General features: G+C 38.9%; 1 protein-coding gene across 2 annotated transcripts in view; it reads right to left on the bottom strand.

Annotated features, from left to right (window-relative positions):
* myo1ea (myosin IEa) overlaps positions 1–20,568 on the bottom strand; it is a 44,893-nt gene that overhangs the window by 22,765 nt on the left and 1,560 nt on the right. For both annotated transcript variants that reach the window (XM_074666453.1, XM_074666454.1), the window contains exons 2-5: positions 7,933–8,076; positions 6,604–6,693; positions 5,348–5,442; positions 2,342–2,429 (exon numbers count right to left, since the gene is read on the bottom strand). In XM_074666453.1, the coding sequence (XP_074522554.1) occupies positions 2,342–2,429; positions 5,348–5,442; positions 6,604–6,693; positions 7,933–8,076 (417 nt within the window). The remainder of the gene's footprint in view (positions 1–2,341; positions 2,430–5,347; positions 5,443–6,603; positions 6,694–7,932; positions 8,077–20,568) is intronic.

The raw sequence follows: 20,568 nt of genomic DNA, 5'->3' as shown, positions 1-20,568 counted from the left end.
TACGTCATGAACAGACCGTAGAGCAGGTACAGCCACCACAATCTTCACACCCTCACTGACTGAGTGACGGCCGCTGCTACGTCTGTGGAAGTTTCCATGCAAGCATTAACTTACACACACACACACATCCACACGAATGCACAAGCTGAAGTCCAAATAGAGGCACACAGCGTCTGGAGGACATTAACTTTCCTGTGAGCCAGCTGTATGTCAGAAACACAAGGTTTAAATTGGTACAGCAGACAGAGTTATTTCTACTACTATTATAGCACAGAGAAGTTGCTTCCCGGAACTTTTGTCCTCCTAAATTTAGTATCGTATGAAAGAAAAAATAAATCCAGCACTTCACATTCAGCTTTTTATAGGTTTTCATACATTTTTATGTTGACGGCATGTTTATAACTTCTCTTTTCTGGCAATATACATCTCATAAAAATTAGATTAAACTGAGCCTTAATATTTAACCCTTTAATAACTAAAAGTAGGAATTACTTTCCAACAGCATTGAAATATATTTTAATATCACATTCAAATAACTGTGACCTCTTTGGTTCTTGTTCAGAGCTATTTATAAAGTAGATGATTCTTCGTTGAGATGGCAATATTTAGCGAGATAAACAAATATTTCACTGACAGGGAGTTATTATCTATTCAAAACACTTCTCACACACATGTGAACAAAAACCATAAACACGTTGCATAAGAATGCTGTACTCAGCATAGCGCACAATGTGTGCAGCGCTGAAGGGAGGCATGTGAACATGAAGTGATGCCCCAGGGAGATGAAAGATTCAGGGACAAGGTTCAAAGTGTGTGACTCTGCATGTGTGTACATCTGTACGTAACGTCTTTGTTTAAAGAACAATAGAACAAAAGTTGTTTTCATAACTCACACATAACACGTTCAACAGATGAGATTTTGTCTAAATAATCAGGCCTAGAGCTCCACCGTTGAATTTACAGCCCGGAGATGATTTCTAATGCTGGCTTGGTGGAAGCAGCGCTGAGTGGCTTAAATATAAAACTCTAACCACCACCATGGAGCAGGCATTTCCTCATCAAACTTTAGGTCTTTATTGAGCTTAGGAAGTGGACATCTGCTGGTCTGGGGGTCTGCCAGATGGCTGAAGGGGGCTGAGGGGGGCTGGGGAAATAAGAGGCTGCTGATGGCTGATAATGGGGTACAAGGATGAGGATGGTAAGAGGAAGACGGGTTAAAGGAGAGGAATGAGTGCAGGAAAAAAAAGATGGCAACAGGTTGTTTGATTTTGTGGGGTCCTAAGATTACATAACAATGAACACACAACTTAAGAATGGCAGAACTATTGTGAAACATGTGCATTGATTAAATGTGTGTCTTTCCTTATGGCATTTATTAATGTTTTAAGGATAAAATACATAGTATCATAACTGTTAGTATTTTTTTCTATTTATATCTTTTTTTTATTTTTTATTTTTGTTATCTTCTATTTTCCAGCTACTCTCTAAAATTGTTATTCTCTGGGGGTGCACCAATCACAACTTTCTGGCCGATCACCAATCATTAAAAAGCCTGACCTGCCGATACCGATTTGGGCCGATACTGGTACCTATTTTTATTTTTTATTTTTTATAACTGACAGCATTTACCTTCAATGTTCCAATCTTATTTTATTGAAAATCATTGAAAAATACCTGTGAAACAGTAAAATCTTTATGTTTTAACTTAATCAAACAATAAAGTGTCCTGAGTTTTAGGTCTCAGAGCAAAAAGCAAATATGGCTGGCTGTCAGACCTTCCCAGAGGTATATAAGATCAATTTCATATGTAAGGATAGGCCGATCACCAATCGCCCAAAATTAAAAAAAAATGACACTGATCGATTGGTGCATGTCTATTATTCTCAAATTCCAAATGGAAAAAAAATCCATGATATTTTGAGATGCAGTGCTCACCTTTATTTGGTGATCAAAAAAACTTTTTTTTGCAAGTACTATCAATGTACGTTAACTGTATTGGGTACCATCTTATATAATCCATTTAGACAAAAAGTTCAATCAACAAACACTGTCTTCTTAGAGTAGGGCTGAGTATTGCTAAAAGCCTCATGATTCAATTTGATTTTGATTCTTTAGGTTGCGATTTGATTTGATTTGATTTTGATTGATTCAGAGGATTTGCTGAATTGATACTGAATTGGGCAAGGCATTATTTCGATGCCTCAATTCATTGATATTTTTACCCACCCCAACCCTTGGAGTATAATTATTTTCATAGCTATATTAATTGATACAGCAAAGTATCTTAAAAATCTATGTTGCGTCACACATTTATTACATAATGCCTTAAGAGTCCACTCACCTGGACTTTGGGTCCACCCCCTGACACTTTGGAGATGTAGCCCATGATATATTTGGCTGCTACAGTCTTTCCAGCTCCGCTCTCTCCACTGAAAAAGAACAGATCAAGATTGAAGCGTGTGTCTTAACATCATAAGCCACGTCATGCTTTATGGATACTTTTTGAGTGGCCATGTGCCAGGTACTTGTTTTTTTTGTTTTTTGTTTTTTCACATCATCTTGTTTAGCTGTTAGTTTTAGGATTATTTTACTCTCAATAATCATCTTACTCTATAAGCTTTAACACCTTGGACAGTTGTGGAGAGCTCTCAAAAGGGAGAGAGAACAAGCATTGTCAAGGATGACCTTTAACCTATCAGCTATACGCAGCCTGCCAAATAAACAGCAGCTCCAGCTTCCACACACACACTCCATTTACTGCATCCACCAAAGTTTGCTTTGCTCAACTATAAGCACATCTTCCCTTCAGAGGCTGCATGTGTGTGTGTGAGGCCAGGGCACATCTGGGCAGACGAAAGCCAGGGCAATAAGAACATTAATTCAGCTTTGTCATATTCACAGTTTTTTCCTCACTTCCAGTCTTCATCTATTTTCCTCCTTCACTCTGCCAGTGTCATACTTATTTTTACATATGTGGTTTGGCAGTGGATAACAGCAGACTGTTTTTTCTCTCACTGCCTTAAAGAGGAGTCAGGTCAGTAATGCCTCTGTACAAAACACAGCTGCAGACTGTTAGAGTCTGCCAGAGGAAGTCATGGGAGCCACTCTATTACACAGCAGCCTCTATATGGTTGTAACCCTCCCCCTTTGTACCTTCTGGTTTCTCCCAAATCCCTTTTTGCATTGTTTGAGCATACTACTCAAGTAACAACAGGAAACTGATATGCTGAGCTGAAGTTTTACTTTGAATGTCAGAAAAAAACCCTCCAGAGTCTGACTGAAAGCATTGTTTCTCTTCATCATAGTCACCCTTTGAGAAACTATTTTTGAGCAGACAAATGGGTGGGTCTCATTGTTGTGGGGCTGAAATGCTGAAGGCATTGTGAAGTTCTGCAGAGACTTATTAACCAAACAAGGACATGAGTTTACCAATGCAAGCAGAGGCACTGAGGTGTAAACTTTAACTTTCGTAAATCATTACTGACATCAGCTATGAGAGGGATGCTCAGTAAACACCAACTTCTGGTTCTGGAGAGTTTTCACTGTAATAAGACGGGCTACGTTCCTTTAGAGACAGTTAAAACACATGCACAGAATGTACAGATTGCATCTAAGAATTTTTCTGCTTCTCAATGAACGGTGACAATCCTTTTTTTTCCTAAGCACTCACAGCCAACAGGTTTGGTAGCAGAAGTGTTAATCCGTATTTGGGTCTACTGGTGTCTTGTGGTATGATGCAAGCAAATCCCTCTTGACTGAGCAGTCCATTCCAAAGCAGCAGAATCAATAATCCATGTGGACTCAGATTTAGACATTCATTGCTGCTTCCACTCACTTGGAATCACAGTTAAAAGAGTAAGGGGACAAAGACAGACATGGTGGATAACTTTAAAGGCATATTTAAATGTACTAATATCACAAACCACAATATTGCTTCAAGAAGCTTTACGATCAGTAAAGCAGCAACAACCTCTATTGTTAAAAACTCGACTGGGATACAAACACCACAAGAGAGAAGCAGTGAGGAGATTGTGTGTTTCTTGTTCCTGCCAGAAACAGATGTGAAGCATATATGACAAAAGCTTTGGTTGAGTCTTTTGAAGATGTCACGGCTCAGATTTCATTAAAGTGTTTGAAGGGGAGTGCCAAACTGATAACCTGCTCCTGAATATCTGATCCAGATGTGCTGGGTAAAGCCGCATCAGCCACATGCTGAAATAAGCTGAAAGAAAATGAAGTAAACGCAAAGAAAAAGTCTTGGTTTTCCCAGAGGAGTTGTTAGAACTGCTTGGGCACTTTATCTCACATGTACCTGACAGGTTTTCTTTGTAAATGGAGTAAAGGAGCTAACGTAGGCGGATGCTGACCGTGCTGCCTGGCCAGCAGTTCACAGCAGCCTTTGTTTGCACAGACCTGCTCCATCATAAAACCACTTCCATGCTTTTGTTTGCTGATGTAGTCAATCACAAAATCCACCTCAGTGCCTTTATATGGGAAACTGAACTAGCAACTACTGGCTGTCCAAACAACAGGCAAAAGTGCTGAAGCAGGGTTCATTCATCATGAGGTAAGCACTATAGTAACCACTGTGCTGCTCAGGTGACTGAGCCGGAGCATAAAGCCCACATCATGACACTGTATTTTTCCCTCCGCAGCTTTGCAGCACAAAAACATCTATGACAAATCCAAACAGGCGGTGAAAGCACCTAAAATTCCCACCAAAACCAGGGAAAAAGAGACAGACATTCAGGACCAAAGATCATGCAGGTGTTCTTCCTGTTTTTTTTTTTTCCTTTTTAACAGGAAGTTCTTTAAAAATAGCCTCTATAATGACTCCTTTGTTCCCATCTCACATCCTGAGCTGAGGCCAGATCCAGCTGTTAAATCTCCTTTTACCTACTTTGGTAGTAGTGCACGCTCATTTATTTTTATTTCCCTCTAGATGAACAGGATTTGTATTACAAAAAAAAACACCAAAGAGCTATGTCACCTTCAATCAGTCAGCTGTCCAAAATCATGTGGTTGAACCAGTTTTGTTCTCGTGTTCCCTCCCAACTCACTCAGCTTTTGTTTGAACACCTCACCAGTCACATTGTACAGATCTCTATCACCATCCTTTGTCTCACTCTCTCCCATCCTGACCATCAGAGTCTTGACTCTCTCATAGAAGGAGAGAAAGTATTAAAAAATACACCTGACTGATTTAAGTAAAATCATATTGAAATGAGAATCCAATACAGAAATATTTTCTCTGAGTGCTGCTCATATTTGTTGTCACATGCCATGAGTTTCATGATGCGTGAAGAGGGCGAGGAATGATAGTTGATTAAAGTTACGTAAGTCTTACCTGATGATGACACACTGATTCTCACAGTCAATCATCATGTTTCTGTACATGTTGTCAGCCAGAGCGTAGATGTGAGGAGGGTTCTCGTACTGAGCCTGGGAGGGAAGAAAAGGATTCAGTTAAAATCAATACAGCCTTACCAACCAGGAAACACATCAAAGGATAACTCTGGTTTTCCTTGTTGATAACAGATTTCATGCAAAGACCAAAACTAGCAATGAATTTGACTTAATGCCAAAGTATTATTTACATGGCATGAGTGTAATACAGCTTATTCCACTGTAACATGAGCATGAAGCCAACCCCAAAGATAACTTTTCACACATGGGTTAGATACAGTGATCTGAATCAATACAAAAACAGCATACACTGTTTATTTTGGCTGTATCCTATTGATGTGAATCTTCATTTGTGCAGCAAATTTTTGTTTACTTTGCTGAAAACAGCCCCCAAAATACACACTATTTAATTTCATCTCTGCCCTTTTCCAAAAAAAAAAAAACATTGCAATGAAATACATTGCCAAGATATTTTAGGAAATCACAGCTTCGTTCATACAGACAGAAAGGTGGATAAAAGGATGTTTTCACTAGGTTTGTTGACAGTGGTGTTCAATTACAATGATGAACATGAATGTGACGTGCCATAAATACACATATCGGTGATGCAAACTAGCTATAACTTATAGTATCTGCATCTATTACCCGGCACAGTCAAAAAATAAAAGCTTTTTTTTTAAATCCAACAGCTGAGTGGCCAAGTTGCTGCTCTCATGTCTCTCTCTGCCTTTAAAGCTTTCTTGAACTTAGCTGAACTTTCCCCTGTATTTTCAGCTGATAGCGCCCTGAAAATCTGAACCCGGTGCACTTTTCCACAACCACAGTCTTTTTTTGCGGTTCAGTTTGGCATGTGCAGTGTTGAGTGTTTTCACAGTCAGTGAGGATTTTAAAAGCCATTCAGTGTATTCTCTGTCCTAAGGAGAGACAAACCCACTCTTTGCAGGCTGGCCAAGGCAGGAGGCAGACTTGAACAGGCTGTTCTGTGAAGGCACTGCCAAGCCTTCTCCAGTCAAGTTTATGACAGAAGTATCTGTATATCTGTGGAAAATGAGCTCTGCATTAAACCCTGTTCTTTTTATTTTATCTATCTGACTGTTCCCATCAGAAACCCTAAGGCACATCACTTCTTTTGAGACATGAGGGCCGTTTTATGGTCATTCCTAATTGTTTTCACTGGACAAACAGGATCATACTTACAGCGCCCTGATACATCTCAATTTCTTTTTCACCAAAGTATGGCATCTGTTTAAAGGGGTTGACGGAGATGAGCACAGGTCCAATATATGTCTGACAAGGATGTTAAGAAAAGCAAATAAACAAACAACAAAAGCATCATTGACTCATGCTGTACTCGAAATCCAAAGCTCAAACATCTGTATTACTTCTTTTGGGAGATCATAAAGCGGTGTTGGAAGGAAATGACTTTATCAAAGGCTGCCATGATGCCAAGCAGGAGTGTTAGGTGATGGCTTCTGAGGCTAAACAAGTATCCAGCACTTACAAACGACTGAGAATAGACCGACCGTGTAACACTGTGAGGTTTTATGCTCTGAAGCCAAAACGCTGCTCAAGGCAAATAAAGCTGCTATTGTGGGTGGCCTACAGTGACCCACAGCCTTGGCAAAGAAACCTAACAGTTACGGCTATTTATTGACCTAAATCAGAGGCCTCGACCCAGAGGTTTCAAACCCAAAACTGACTGCATTTACATCAACTTCGCAATCCAGAGCACTGCTGAAGTGTGAATGGAGTTTATGTAATAAGCCACTTTGTGAGAGCTCTGGGTCACTTTTCAAAGGGGTTATTCATTCATTCATCGACTCATTTTACGTCATGAACAGCGTATGTGTGAGCGTGTGACCACAGCTGCACTCGAGAAAACCTGAGCCCTTAAATGGGAATCGAAAGTCTCCCTCCCAATGAGAATGGACCTCTCTGAAATTGACAGCTGCATGTGCCTGGAGGAAAAAACTAATGTGCTGAGGATTACGAATAATACTTGAGCAACGTTTAAAAACTTCTTCTGGATTGTGTGGCACTAGAATAATTTGCCATCGTGAACTTTGAGTGCTTTGAGGTGAGAAGTTGACCTGTCTCTTTAAATTTAATTTGGATTTTACATGATTTCACATCAAAGTTCAATTATTGTTTATTTTACTCTCAAATGTTTCCTTTTCTTTTGAGCTGTTATTGGTTATGTATGTACAACATAAATTGTGAAATAAACTGAAAATAAATGCAACAACGCTCTGAATGAAGTGTCTCACTCTTCTTGGTTTTCACCACATGTAGACAGACCTGAAGTAAAGCTACCTTTAATAAAAGGAGGAGGTTTGAGGAGTGGGCAGGGGTACACACAGACGGGTCAGTCTCACCGTGGGGGCGCTACCTCCCAACACCAAGCCATTACTCACTGCTACAGTGACGCTATGAATGACCATTTAGCTATTCTGGGAAAAGCAGGCATGAGACCGGGCTCAGATATTTCTCGCGGGGTTGTGAACTGCTGTAGCAAACAAAGGATACAAAGATGTAGTCATCCATATATCTCTTCTTGAGGTTGTCCACGATGGCATCCTCGTTGATTTTGCTGAGCAGCACCATGTCGTCCACACCGCTGTGTTTGACATTGTGGCTCTGCCAGTGGTACCGGTAGTGCCCCCTGCTCCCCTGCAAAGAAACACAAAAAGTACAACTGTTATTTGTTAGTTTACGCAGCGAGACATGATCTACCATTCTGATGTCTGGTGTTGATGTTTTTGCAGAGCGTAAGAATCTTATTCCAAGCTAACATACTAAGAATAAACTAGGAACTGTGTAAATGCTAACTTTTAGCTGTCATTAAACAATATCTAATTTCAACTTGAAATATGGGAAGATCTTCCTCCACAAGTTTTACTCTCTAGTTTTGATCATTGACAAAGCTTTAATATAAAGAACTTGAATCCAGGAGAATGAGAGCTGCAATTGAATTCCTAACTTCAGAGGACAGACAAAAATGGCTGCCATGTGAGTGTGGTAAATGAGATGAAGTGAGCTCTGGGTGGTACAAACTTTTTGCTCTGTGGAAGATATGCAACCCAACAGCCCACCAGGAGGCTGTGGTCAGTCTGTCAGAGTATTCAGACAAATTGAAAGCAAGGGAGAATTTGGTTATTTTTACAGTAACAAAAAGTTGAAGCGTGCACATTTTGTGATCACAGCAGCATGATGAACCGTATTTACTTAATCACAGATTCCCAGAAGTGTTATTTACCCAAGTGTCAGAAATGCTTTGACCTAGCTTTTTGTCCACATCCTAACAGTCTGGTTTCTGCACACATCCCTGTTATTTTGTTTTATCTGAGTGGGTCTCTGGAGAACTGAGGTCATTCATCATGCGCTATGACTCAGTGTTGTCTGGCTACTGTGGACGAGGGTCACAATGTGCTGTGAGTCTTTTTCTCCTGGACTGAGATCCACTTAAAGCCACAGAGACCATCCAGCACATTAGTCAACACACGATTTAACCCCTAATTTCCTGCCTGTTCAGTCAGCAAGCGTGGAGAGAGCACAGAGCAGAGGGGAAACCTGAACAATACCATCAAAGGAAAAGCTTTTTTTAACATCACAGTGTAGTAAAACATTCAGCCAAGGTTTATTTATAAGAATATTACAATACTATTCATCTATGTTTTCTACACACACGACTGATCTCTGACAACTTCACCCTGTTTGTTTGTTGGTTCATCACTATAGAGTAAAACAATGGTTCCCAGACTTTTTAGGCTGCACATCCCCTTTTACCTCCTAACTTAGCTGATGCACTCCCAATGCCTGAAACATAAAAAAAGAAAAGGCATAACCTTTATAGCTACGTATACGGAATCAAGTTTAATAAAATAGACTACTGTTAACACAGAACAGAATGTAAAATAATGGGCCTAATAATCTCTCACATGAGAAACACTGAGAAACAGTCGCAGAGCGATGAATAGCAGTCATTACTATGTGATGAAAACTCAACATTTAAATATTTCAACTGTTAACCCCCATTATTAAGTGTTTTAAATACTTAATCAATTATTTATGTTGTTATTTATTGGTAAAATATCAAAAAATAATGGTGCTCAGCTGGCATTACGCTTAAGTCGCGCACCCCCTCGCGCAGGGGTGGCCAACCTGTGGCTCACGAGCCACATGTGGATCTTTGCCTTTCGGTGTGCGGCTCTTCGATCCAGTCATAAAACTGATATATTGTTGGGATCAGTACTGATCAACACTTGGGTGATGAGATTGATACTTAAGTCTCAGTTTCTCTTCTCTACATGTACTTCTCTCATCGTTCATGTGCTCATAGATAGATAGATAGATAGATAGATAGATAGATAGATAGATAGATAGATAGATAGATAGATAGATAGATAGATAGATAGATAGATAGATAGATTAATTGATCTTTGTCTCCTCTGCAGTAAAAGAAAACTCAGAAAACTGTCTACAATGAGGGTGATTTAAAAAAAACATAAAACATGAAAACATCAAAATATTAAACACATGAAACAGTAACCAATGAGGAGTAAACTGGTAAAATAAAGGACCAAAACGTAACACCACTTTACAAAACAGAATTGTAAAAAGACATTTTGTATTCAGTAATAAACTCTGAACAACTTCAGCAAAGTGAGCCGGCAAGCCTTTAATATCCTCCTGGGTGACTTTATTCTCTACAACAGCAAAATTAGTAGCACTTTACAGACTGGATCGTAGCATGAGAGAAGGCTAACAATGTTTATAGCTTTCTGCCTAATTCACTGGGTATTTTCCCTCAGGAGGGAAGCGGCCAATTATAGCTTGATTAATCCTGCAGATCACACCCACCAACATGTTTTACTGCTTTAGAGGTGCAGCAGACAGAGAAAGAAAGAGATGGATACTGACTTTCTTACTTCTTTAGCAACTTTGGCCTTATGATGTCACTATCAGGGAGAAAAACATCTCTCAGCCCACAGAGAAACAGCTAAAACACACTTTCTGCATCGCTTGAGTTGGGTTTTTTGGTGAAAGAGATTAAGCATCACAACACAACACTATAGATTTTTCTCAGCTGGCTTTTTATCTGTACATGAATGGAAACAGAGACTCTCAATTTAAACGAGTAGGAAAAAACTTGGTAAAATCAAGAACGAAACCTCAACTGAGGCCTTAGATAAGATTATTTGGTAAGAAGTAATGCAATATTATTGAAGAAGTGCAGATTTTTGAGTCCATTAAGTAAAGTAAGGTAATAATAGTTGATAGGGTCTGGTTTGGAGATGGTGTATGTTGACACTGGACAATTCACAGTTGTCTCTTCTATTAAAGAGCTTTTTCTTTAATTTTTATACAGTTCTACATTTGAGAAAAATTCATGAGAAACAACTTATTAAAGTAAAGTGATCTGCCTGAGTTCTAATATTGCTTCAGTGATCTGAGTTTTGTTCACTACCTCATATAAAATCGCTTACTTCATACTTTTAATTTGGCCACTACAAGAGATCCCTTTGATGCCAACGTCTTTCAAAATTCAGTAATCTCAGGGAGGAGTTTTCTCTAAAAGCAAAAGTTTGGAGCAAGTGCTGCCCAACCCACAGTGAAAACAATTGAACATGCTATATTTAACCTCCTTCTGCTATGACTGGAATGACAGTGTGCACATTCAAGAAGGGAGAGGTAATAAGACGTATGCGCAGGAGGCTCAGAGGATTGATTCATCTGTTTTGATTCAAGCCCAGTTTAATGAGGTACAAGGAGTAAGAAAATATTACTGCTTCCATCAGTGGGGTTGGGAGTAGCTGTAGAAAGGAGGGCTGCTCTTTCACACACAAAGACGTCTGGGATATACCTGAAACAAACACTCCTCTCCTTTGCTGCTGAAGTGGAGGGTCGATATTCTCAAGTGGTTGTAGTCAGTGTGTTTGAACCATTCATGAAACTGCTTTCTTTTGTTACCATTAAACTGCTTCACTAGTTTTGATCCTGATAGTTGGAGTAAAAAGCTAACAACAGTTATAATTCATGTTAGGTTGTTTTGCTGATTGAAAAAAAACCCTTTAGGAAAATGATGAAGGCATTTTGTTTTATGTTCTTCTACACTTTTGGATTTCCTCATAACATGTGACTCTTTAATTTAACAAGATTAACCCGTAGACCATGTGGTAGCTTTGGTAACGCCATGACTTAAAAAACCCTACATTAACAGTGTGATTTTCAACACTTGATCTATTCAGTGGGAATTTTCTCTCCTTGAAGTACAACATCAAACAATATGAACACCACAAATAAAGCTTAATTCTGAATGGTAAGAAGTTTATAACTTTCCCAGCTTAATGGAAGAAAATAATGCTCTGCCAGCCATTATAGCATAACTTGGTATCATATATTGTTTCCGTAATGTTTGACAGTCACAGTTTCTTAAATAGAAAGATATTTTGCTTTTCTTTGTCATTTGTGTAAGTAAATTCAGGATCTTTTTGGCTGAGTTGTTGGTTTCAACGATGATTTTTTTTATGATGTAATGTTTAACTTATATTGTTGAGGAAACAATGGGCAGATCAGAAAGCTTCACTGTAGGTGTGGCACCAGTTTCCTAACACAAAAGATTATGTTTGATTGCTGTAATAGCTTACCATCCAAAACATATCAGTAGCCAACTAGAAAATGAAAGAGGAGACAGGTTTCACAGAAAAATCTCCATGCAGATGTTGCTGTGTCATTAACTAAAGAGATAACCTAATTCATCTTTTTTTACAAGTAATCATCAAAAAGAAAAACTCATTGTATATGCAAAAAAATGGTAATCAGTCATTCCCTGGAATGTAGTTTGTGTAGTCTTGGCCAAACTTGAATGGCTTTATCAGATTTTTCATTTTCTTAGATGATTGCTGAACCACACTGCACACATATGTACACTCACAGGCAACAAAACTGAAATCTATGGAGGCCTTCACAGCACCATCACCATGGAACCACAGATGTTCCCCTGAGTACTTCACTGCTCACATACTCATTACAGATCCAATCATCTGGCATCATTTCATGTTTTCAGAAGCATTTTATCAAAAGTACAGTACACCATGTTCTGACAGAAGCTTTTTCAACACTGATTAATGGACTAAAGGAAGAAATCAGAGCAGGAAGATTAGACTTGATAAGTTTCCCTCTGAGAACTAAAGATAACCAACGATGGGACCAGACCTTTTCCCAGAAGTTACCATACAGAGGAATTTCAATAAGTCCTGATCCATAAGGCCAGGGTTTCCCTCCATGCAAATACCATGACCATATATGGAGAGTGCTGCGCAGCTCTGGCCCACTGTACAGGAAATGACTGGGTTTGATTCAGGATCAGAAGCGGCACTTTTCCCCTCATTTCTCCCTTCTGTGCTGTTCTCCTTCTGCACATCAGGATCTGACACACAGTCCACCATGTGTTGGGACTGTGTTTCTGCTCTGTACTATGAGAGGAAACTGAATCAAAGCCATGAGAACAAATTCCTCTCTACTAAAAATAAGAGAGTCGTTTATCACGCTTCACCAAGAGTCCACAGCTTTGAGAAAAGTGAATGACTGAATTCAAGTTTTTCATGGTGGTGACACTGGTTTTTATTAGAAGGTGTTAGTTTTAGCCTCTGAGGGTAAATCTGGCTTAAAACAATCTTATAACACTACAAGGCAATCCAGAAAAACAAAGCCTTTTGATGAGTGGGACTTCTACTTTAGCCTAACATGGACTTCTTAAAGTGGGCCCCTGATAGGTATTTGTGTAGATTAACTGTGCCAGCACGTACCTGCTAATTTGACCCAGTTCTTAATATCAATGCTGCCTCAAAATGTTCCAGAAACATTCCTATTTTTAAGTTTACACATGATTAGCTTGCATACATTGCATTGTACATCCAACATGTGTAGACCTAAATAAAACAATAGTTTAAAATCAAACATGGCACAGAAGCTAATTCACTCCTCAAAAGTAGTCACGGCTTTATATGTGATAGACTGACTTTACACTTTTTTCATCTTTTGTTGCCTAACAGGACAGCATTTATAAAACTTCAAATCTTTTGAATTCTATATCTGCCCCCTTCTTCAGGAGAAGCTATGATCAACTTGTACTGACTATGTTATCCAAATATCTGAGGTTCCTTGAACGCATCAGCATAGTAATCATACAGCTGCAGCAGCAGGCACCCAAAAGTCTGAGTTAGAGATAACCTATCTAAAAACAAACTGACCCCTTTGCAAGTTCAAAGCTTTACCAATTCAAGCAACCACTATCTTAAAAATGTTGGATACTCCAGAAAATGTTGAGTTTAAAGACCTGTATACCTAGAAGAAAACTGCAGTCTGATTCATACAGAGTCCTACCCAAACTATAAACACAAGATTCGTGTCTTTTTAGTCCATCCTGCAACTGGACAATATTACAGATGAATTCAAGGAAAACCTGCATTAGTTTGCTGCTGCTGAGTTCACAACTGAACTAAATCTACGAAGTCAGTGCAGCATCATCGTGTTGGCTGATATTGTCTGGTTTCACTGCTTCACCTAGCTGAAGTCTCATCATATCTGGTTTGAGGAGTTAAAACTGTCTAAAGAGCATTTCCACCTGGTTTCTGCAGCACTCGTGCTGCACTCAGTCCAACATCACTCTCTGAACTCAGGCCAGATGCTGAGAAAACTGCTGACTGAGACAGGCAGAGGGACAAGATCAACAACGATGGGACAAGACGCTGTGTGTGTGTGTGTGTGTGTGTGTGTGTGTGTGTGTGTGTGTGTGTGTGTGTGTGTGTGTGTGTGTGTGTGTGTGTGTGTGTGTGTGTGTGTGTGTGCGTGTGCGTGTGTTCGGTGTGTGTGTGTGTGTGTGCTGTTTGAGCAGTTACCCTGCTACAGTGGGATGGGATGCTCATTAAGGTCACACTGCCCACTCATGTCCACACACACACACACACACACGCACACACACACCAGCTTTTTCTAAAAGTGATGATGACAGCAAAAAACATTTCAGCTCAGCTCTCCTCAACTGAAAATGTTCATACATGACCCCCCTATGGTTGTAAAAAAAACATTCATATCAAAGAACAAAGTTATTAAGTGTACTTAAAAGTGTCTTGGACTTTAATTTTTCATGTTTATTCTCTGTATTTGGTCATGGAAACCTTTGAAAAATAGGGCATGAAACAGTTGTGTTTACCTTGTTACAAAGACAAAGCAAGGCTGATGGTGCAACAGGATAGGTACCGCTTTCATGATAAATTTTTCAAGTTTTTTTTTCTCCTGATGCAAAAAAACCCCCTCATCTTCAACTTCAAATATAAATCTGTAGACAGGGTTTCTGTTTTTTTTTTTTACATCTTTCTTTGTATTAAAAAATGTGTCTCTATTCATTAACTCTTAGCAGTCTTGGTCTGTCATTTTGTGCTTCCATTGTAAAAAAAAATAGCTGAATTCCTCACACCATCAGGAAAGTTTAGTCATATTAGGTAAGAACTACTTGAGGCCATCACATAATGTGACATCACTGCCCGGGTGTGGTAAGAAGGTTAACATAATCAAATTGCCTTGTTTTATGTTACGTCACCTGTAATTAAAATACTGAAGTAGTTTCAGTTTGATTCCCTGTGTTCTTAGGTCACTGGTTTACACATGAACAACTACTGTTCATTTAAATTCACCAATGTGTCTGGAATACAGTGTCAGCACCAACTCAAACTTAACATCATATTTCAGGTAACTTGAGAAAAGATGACAATTATTCATGCATGTTGAATGAATCACATGCGTATGGTTTCATCCCAGTGACTTTCAAAGAAACAGCAGGCCCGAGTATTACCACAGCAGAGATCAAACACTGATCAGACTCTGTCAATAAAAACTAATGTCTGGTTACAATAACATCCTATAAATCCAAGACCTGAAGCCAAAGTTACTGGAAATGGGGTCTCTGCAGGAAATATGAAAGATGTGGAAAATGTGAGCTGTGTGAATAAGAGGTTATTTTCCAGTACATGCCAACCCACTGTATACAGAAAAGAAGAAGAAGAAGAAGAAGAAGAAGAAGAAGAAGAAGAAGAAGAAGAGGGCCTACTTTGCCTCATAACTTGAATGGTGATGGTGGTCACTTGAATGTAATTGGAAAAGCAGCATAAATAATGCACACCAACAAGCCTCTTCTCTGGTTTCATGTCTAGATTTCCCACTCTGTTACGGATCTCATCTGCTAGAGGTCAAATATGGGGAATATTGGAAATAGATGTATTATTCTGCTGGATTTCTGTAACACGATCACTGCCTGTCTGTGATGATGTTATAATACTGTGGCTGCAGGGCAGGGCTGAGCGCTGTCCCTCCCAGAGACAGAGAGGACACAATGATCAAATGTAAACAGATACCGCCCGACTTTTAACACATCTGAGACTGAACTGCATGAAGTTTCGGCTTCACAGAGGCAGCAATTTACCATGGAAAGTTTGATTTAGCATTTCAGATTGAATCAGCAGCAAGACTGCTAATAAAAGTTTATATCAAAGCCTGTGTGGTTCAGGGTGGAATTCAGCTGTAATTCCAGACAAGACACATGTCACCAAGCTGCCTCAGTAGTGGCTGAATGTAAACAAACCATCTGCAGTGGAAACTCATTCATTGCCATGCCTAATGCTGCAGGCAAATACATGTAAGACGGAAACTTCAAGAACTCCTTCAATCTTTCAGTTTAAAGGAAAGTGAGGAATGACAGAGCAAATCACGTGTAACAATGTAGCGTTTGGTTGGATGCCATCAAACTGGGCAGGGCTGTCTAGTTACTGTAAGTGATGATTTAATCTAAAACATTCCTCACTTCTTTGGAGGTAGAAGAGGGACTCGTGGGCTAAACGTAGCAAAAACACTTAGTGAATACAAAATCGTCACTTAGCACAGAGCCTCGAGACAAAGACCTACAGTGCAGAGTCAGAAAAAAACATCTTTGTAAAACACACAAGCTTAAGGGAATTCCTTTGCTGTATGTCAAACTGTTTGGTTCCTGAGTACAGTGTTGAAAGGCTAACTGCGGTCAAAGGCGCCTTATATTACTGTGAGAAAGGCCACTGAGGGTCAGACAGGTCAGCACTGAGCTTTCACCTGAGAGCAAGAATGCACTTCCCAACACTTGAGGTCCCTGTAAACCACATTTGTTTTTACGGGAAGTTTCAGGTTTGTGAACGCAATGAAATAAATACAATCGGTTATTTTACCGTAATTGAAACTGAGTCATCTTCAGACTGTTTAACACTGACAAACCAAACAATGGTTTTCTGCTGCGGGTTGATTGGGTAAAAGGGTGTGGTGCATTTATATGATGAATTAGAGTTTAATGACATCGACTTCATCAGCCCCACCAGCATGAAGACTGTAACAATGAAAAAGAAATGACTCAGATGTCAAATTCATGTATTGAAAGCACAGAAATTAAGAGACCAGCCAGCATTTTTTGGAGACTCAGACTCTGGCTGAAGGAAATTACAAAATAGTGCAAAATGAACAAAAGGGGAATGTAAATTTGTTTAAAAAGATTAGCAAAAATCATTTATTTTATGCTAAAATAAATATTATACTAAATAATACTTTAAAATAGAAAGCTTGATTACAATCAGAAAGTATTGGACATCTTTTTGTTGTATGAACATAAAAGAAGGCCAAGGTAAAGTAAAAAAGAAGTGTAAAACCAAAGCTGGACCTACATAAAATATATTAAAGAAATATTACAAACAGCCACTTCAGCTACTAATAGGATGTTAGGTACACTATCTCTCGTGCAACATTTGGTAAACAGTGAAATTAAAAGCAGTTGAAATTATTAAATTAGTGTTTGTTTACCACGGTGTTGAAGCAAACAGAGTGAACTGGGCCCTGCTCTTACAGGAACATATAATTAAGGTTCTGTGTAGTTTTTTTTCACCTGGTTAAGTGCATAGAGTCGTGTGTTGTGCCAGTCAAAGGCTTTATTAACCATTTCATGTTTATTTCTTTTCCCTTGATTTATTGCATTTGACACTACCTGCTGTCCTCCTGATGGTAGCACAGACCAAAGTTATTGAACCAAACTCTGAACATTCCCAGTCAGTATTTGTTTTGCCTGTTAGTTTCATTCTGTTCACAAAAAGAAAATCAATACAAAGATAGCATAAAGAGGAGGTGGTCCATTTGCTTCTGAACCCTACATGTGAAAATGACTGATAATCATACAGTTTAAGGAAAGCTTGTGTAGGTTTTGGCATTAAACTACATCTAGGACTCTCATTTTGGTGAGTCCCCTCTGTTGATTCATTTTTATTCAGGGGTTTTGAATTGAAATCACCTAATAAAGATACTTTTCTGACACTCCAGTCACTCCATGATTCCACTGTCAGCAATGCACTGACTCAACTCTGCCACAGGAAGTGTGCCAAAAAAGACATCTAATTCAAACCAGCTAATTTTGACTCTTTCCAGTCAGTTACTTCATGTTTTTATAGAGGAAAACAACAGCTGACAGGGCTTTAAAAGATTTGACACAGTTTTTGTTTCCTGTTAATTACTGCCTTAAAGCCAGTGGGTTTTTAGTCTATGCCAAAAATACATTAATAGAATATGATATCTTGTGGATAACATTATCAACTTCTAATAAAGACTACTGATAAATGTGGAAATTGATGCTTCAACAGGAAACAACTGCAAAAGAACTGCAAGCTCAAAAACAAAATCACACTCCTTTCTTTAGGACATTTCAATTCTCAGAGCCAGAACAGTATCAAAGTTTAATAATAGCTATCCACAGGCCGGACTAAAGCTTGCTACCATCAGCAACCTGAAGACAAATAATGTTTCCACTACACAGAGTAAGAAAACTGTCATAGATTTAAGGAGAAACCATTGGCTGGCATGTGATGAATAGAAGCTATCAGAGCAGATAACCAGAGAACAGCTGAAGAAAAGAGTCTGACCTTGTTTCCCTGTAAGCCATGCAGGAAGTCGTCCATGCAAATAGAAGGCTATAACAGGAACAAACTACACTAAACAAGCATAAATGGACATCATCCTTGGCAGGATTATGATGAGATAGATAAGAAAATTTATTACAAACTTTATTTATCCTGTGCTTTATTACTTTATTGCCTGTTTCCAGCGGTTCAGGTTTGAGCTAAAAAAAAAAGAGCTAATTACAGATGAGAAAGAAAACTTACAGCACAGCGGCTTTTTTGAACATTACTGTCGTTGTTAAGCAGACACTGGCTCAATATACTGGCTAAAGATAACTTATCAACTCTCATAAAAACTTCAATTCCTCTGGCATGAAGAGCATGTCTATTTATCAATCATATAAACAAACCAAGAACAGCTCCAGATACAGCTGTTTCCACAAGGTACAGCTTCTCGTGTCGTTACGCTATACGTCCACAATAACAGTCTAAATAGGTTAATATTTGAACAATAAAATATTTAACATGCAGGCCATTTAGCAAGGTACAGTGCTAATGTTTTTCTTCCTAATTTTATTAATTTTGCAAGATTTTGCAGTGATCCAAGGTTTAGTTTTTTAATAACAAACTTCTAACCTGTAGATAATTCTTATATAGGTCATTTTAAGGTCACATAACTAAAGGTAATCCATAATAAGGTTACTGAGATATTTTGCCTTTAACCTAAAGTGTCAACTAAACTGAACAGTATACTTCATAATCTATTGTTGGTGATGCCAATTCAAAAACACCATTACTGCCATCCCTCTTGAGCATTTGTGTGATAACAGAATTCACTACCCATGATAACCTCAGAAACATCCCAGCTGTGTAGATCTTTGGCGACCAAATTAGCTGGATCCTCTCTGCATCATCTGAAGTTACAGCAGGATGACCAAGACTACTGAACAACTTTTTACAGGCTAAAAAGACAAGTAAAACAAAGGTTCCTACATGCCTGATTGTTAGGAATCATTTTGAAAACAAGGCCGTGACATACATACAGAGTCAAACTGGTCTTGGCCTCAGGAGGGTTTGCACACAGTGCTCAGGGGACCCAGTAAACAAACTGAGTCACATGGAGAGAAAAACACTTAGTTTTCTTCACCTCGGCATTTCCAGGACTATGAAGATCATGTCTTTCAATTATGAGATTACAAGAGACCCTCAAGTATGATGAGGCATGAACATGGAGATATGCTTTAACTGCAACTGAATACAACCACTTCTTAAGATGATTTACGACAGTATGTAGATTGATAAAGGTCTTCATGTTTCATTTGTAATATCATTAAAACCAAACTTGAGGTGGCAGCCCTGTTATATCTTCTGTTTCCAATGTTTCATCTAGCAGAGGCAACAGCAAACGTGAAGTAATACAGAGGAATGAAGAATTTCAGTCAGCAATGTTGGCCAAATGTTAGAGACATTGATGCTTGATAAAAAGATCATTCAAATGTTTCCAGGTTTGGATCAAAATTTTCATCCCTAAAAGCTGGAAAAACCAGCATCACATCTGTGCGCAATAAATTCACAGATCAAATAAAATTACAGGATATGTTGAATTTTACTTGAAAAACAAGATTTTCAAAAAGAATAAAAACAAATTTGACACAAGGACTTTTGACAACTTGAATTTAAAATATGCGACATGTGCAACCGTAGGATAAGTCAATGTTCATGAAGTCTCTCTGTCCAAACAAAGAAGTGAAAACACTTCTCGAGCTCTGTACCAGAGATGTATGGAGCTGATCAAGCAGAGTGTGTGAGCATACTGAACCATGGGGACAAGCCCAACGAGTTCCTCAGGTCCTCAGGATGGGTGCTCATCCTGTTTTCAGACACAGCTTAAATTCCAGAGCAAATCTCTACAGCAGTCATCAGTTTGAAAATGGAGCGCAAAGGGAGAGGGGGGTTACTCGGTACGCACCTCCCTGTACAAGAAACTAATGCAAACCATCTGCTGTCATACCGACACACTATTCAGCATCTGGCAGAAAGGGAACCAGTGAGCTGTGCTGGTGTCTGCTTTTCCAGACTGTTAGTAAGAGAATCAGACTGCAGATAAAATCTTCCAAAGCAAAGTTTATCCGGACAAAACTAAGATTAAAGGTTCAATTTTATTCCTCATTACTACAATGTTTGAACATTTGAAACTACTCTAGAG

Source organism: Halichoeres trimaculatus, unplaced genomic scaffold, assembly GCF_033239565.1.
Source record: "Halichoeres trimaculatus isolate MK-OKI-2021-1 unplaced genomic scaffold, fHalTri1.1 fHalTri1_scaffold_3, whole genome shotgun sequence".
NCBI classification, from domain to species: Eukaryota; Metazoa; Chordata; class Actinopteri; order Labriformes; family Labridae; genus Halichoeres; species Halichoeres trimaculatus.
Note: the sequence above shows the minus strand (reverse complement) of the source record. Positions and strands in the feature narration are given on the sequence as shown.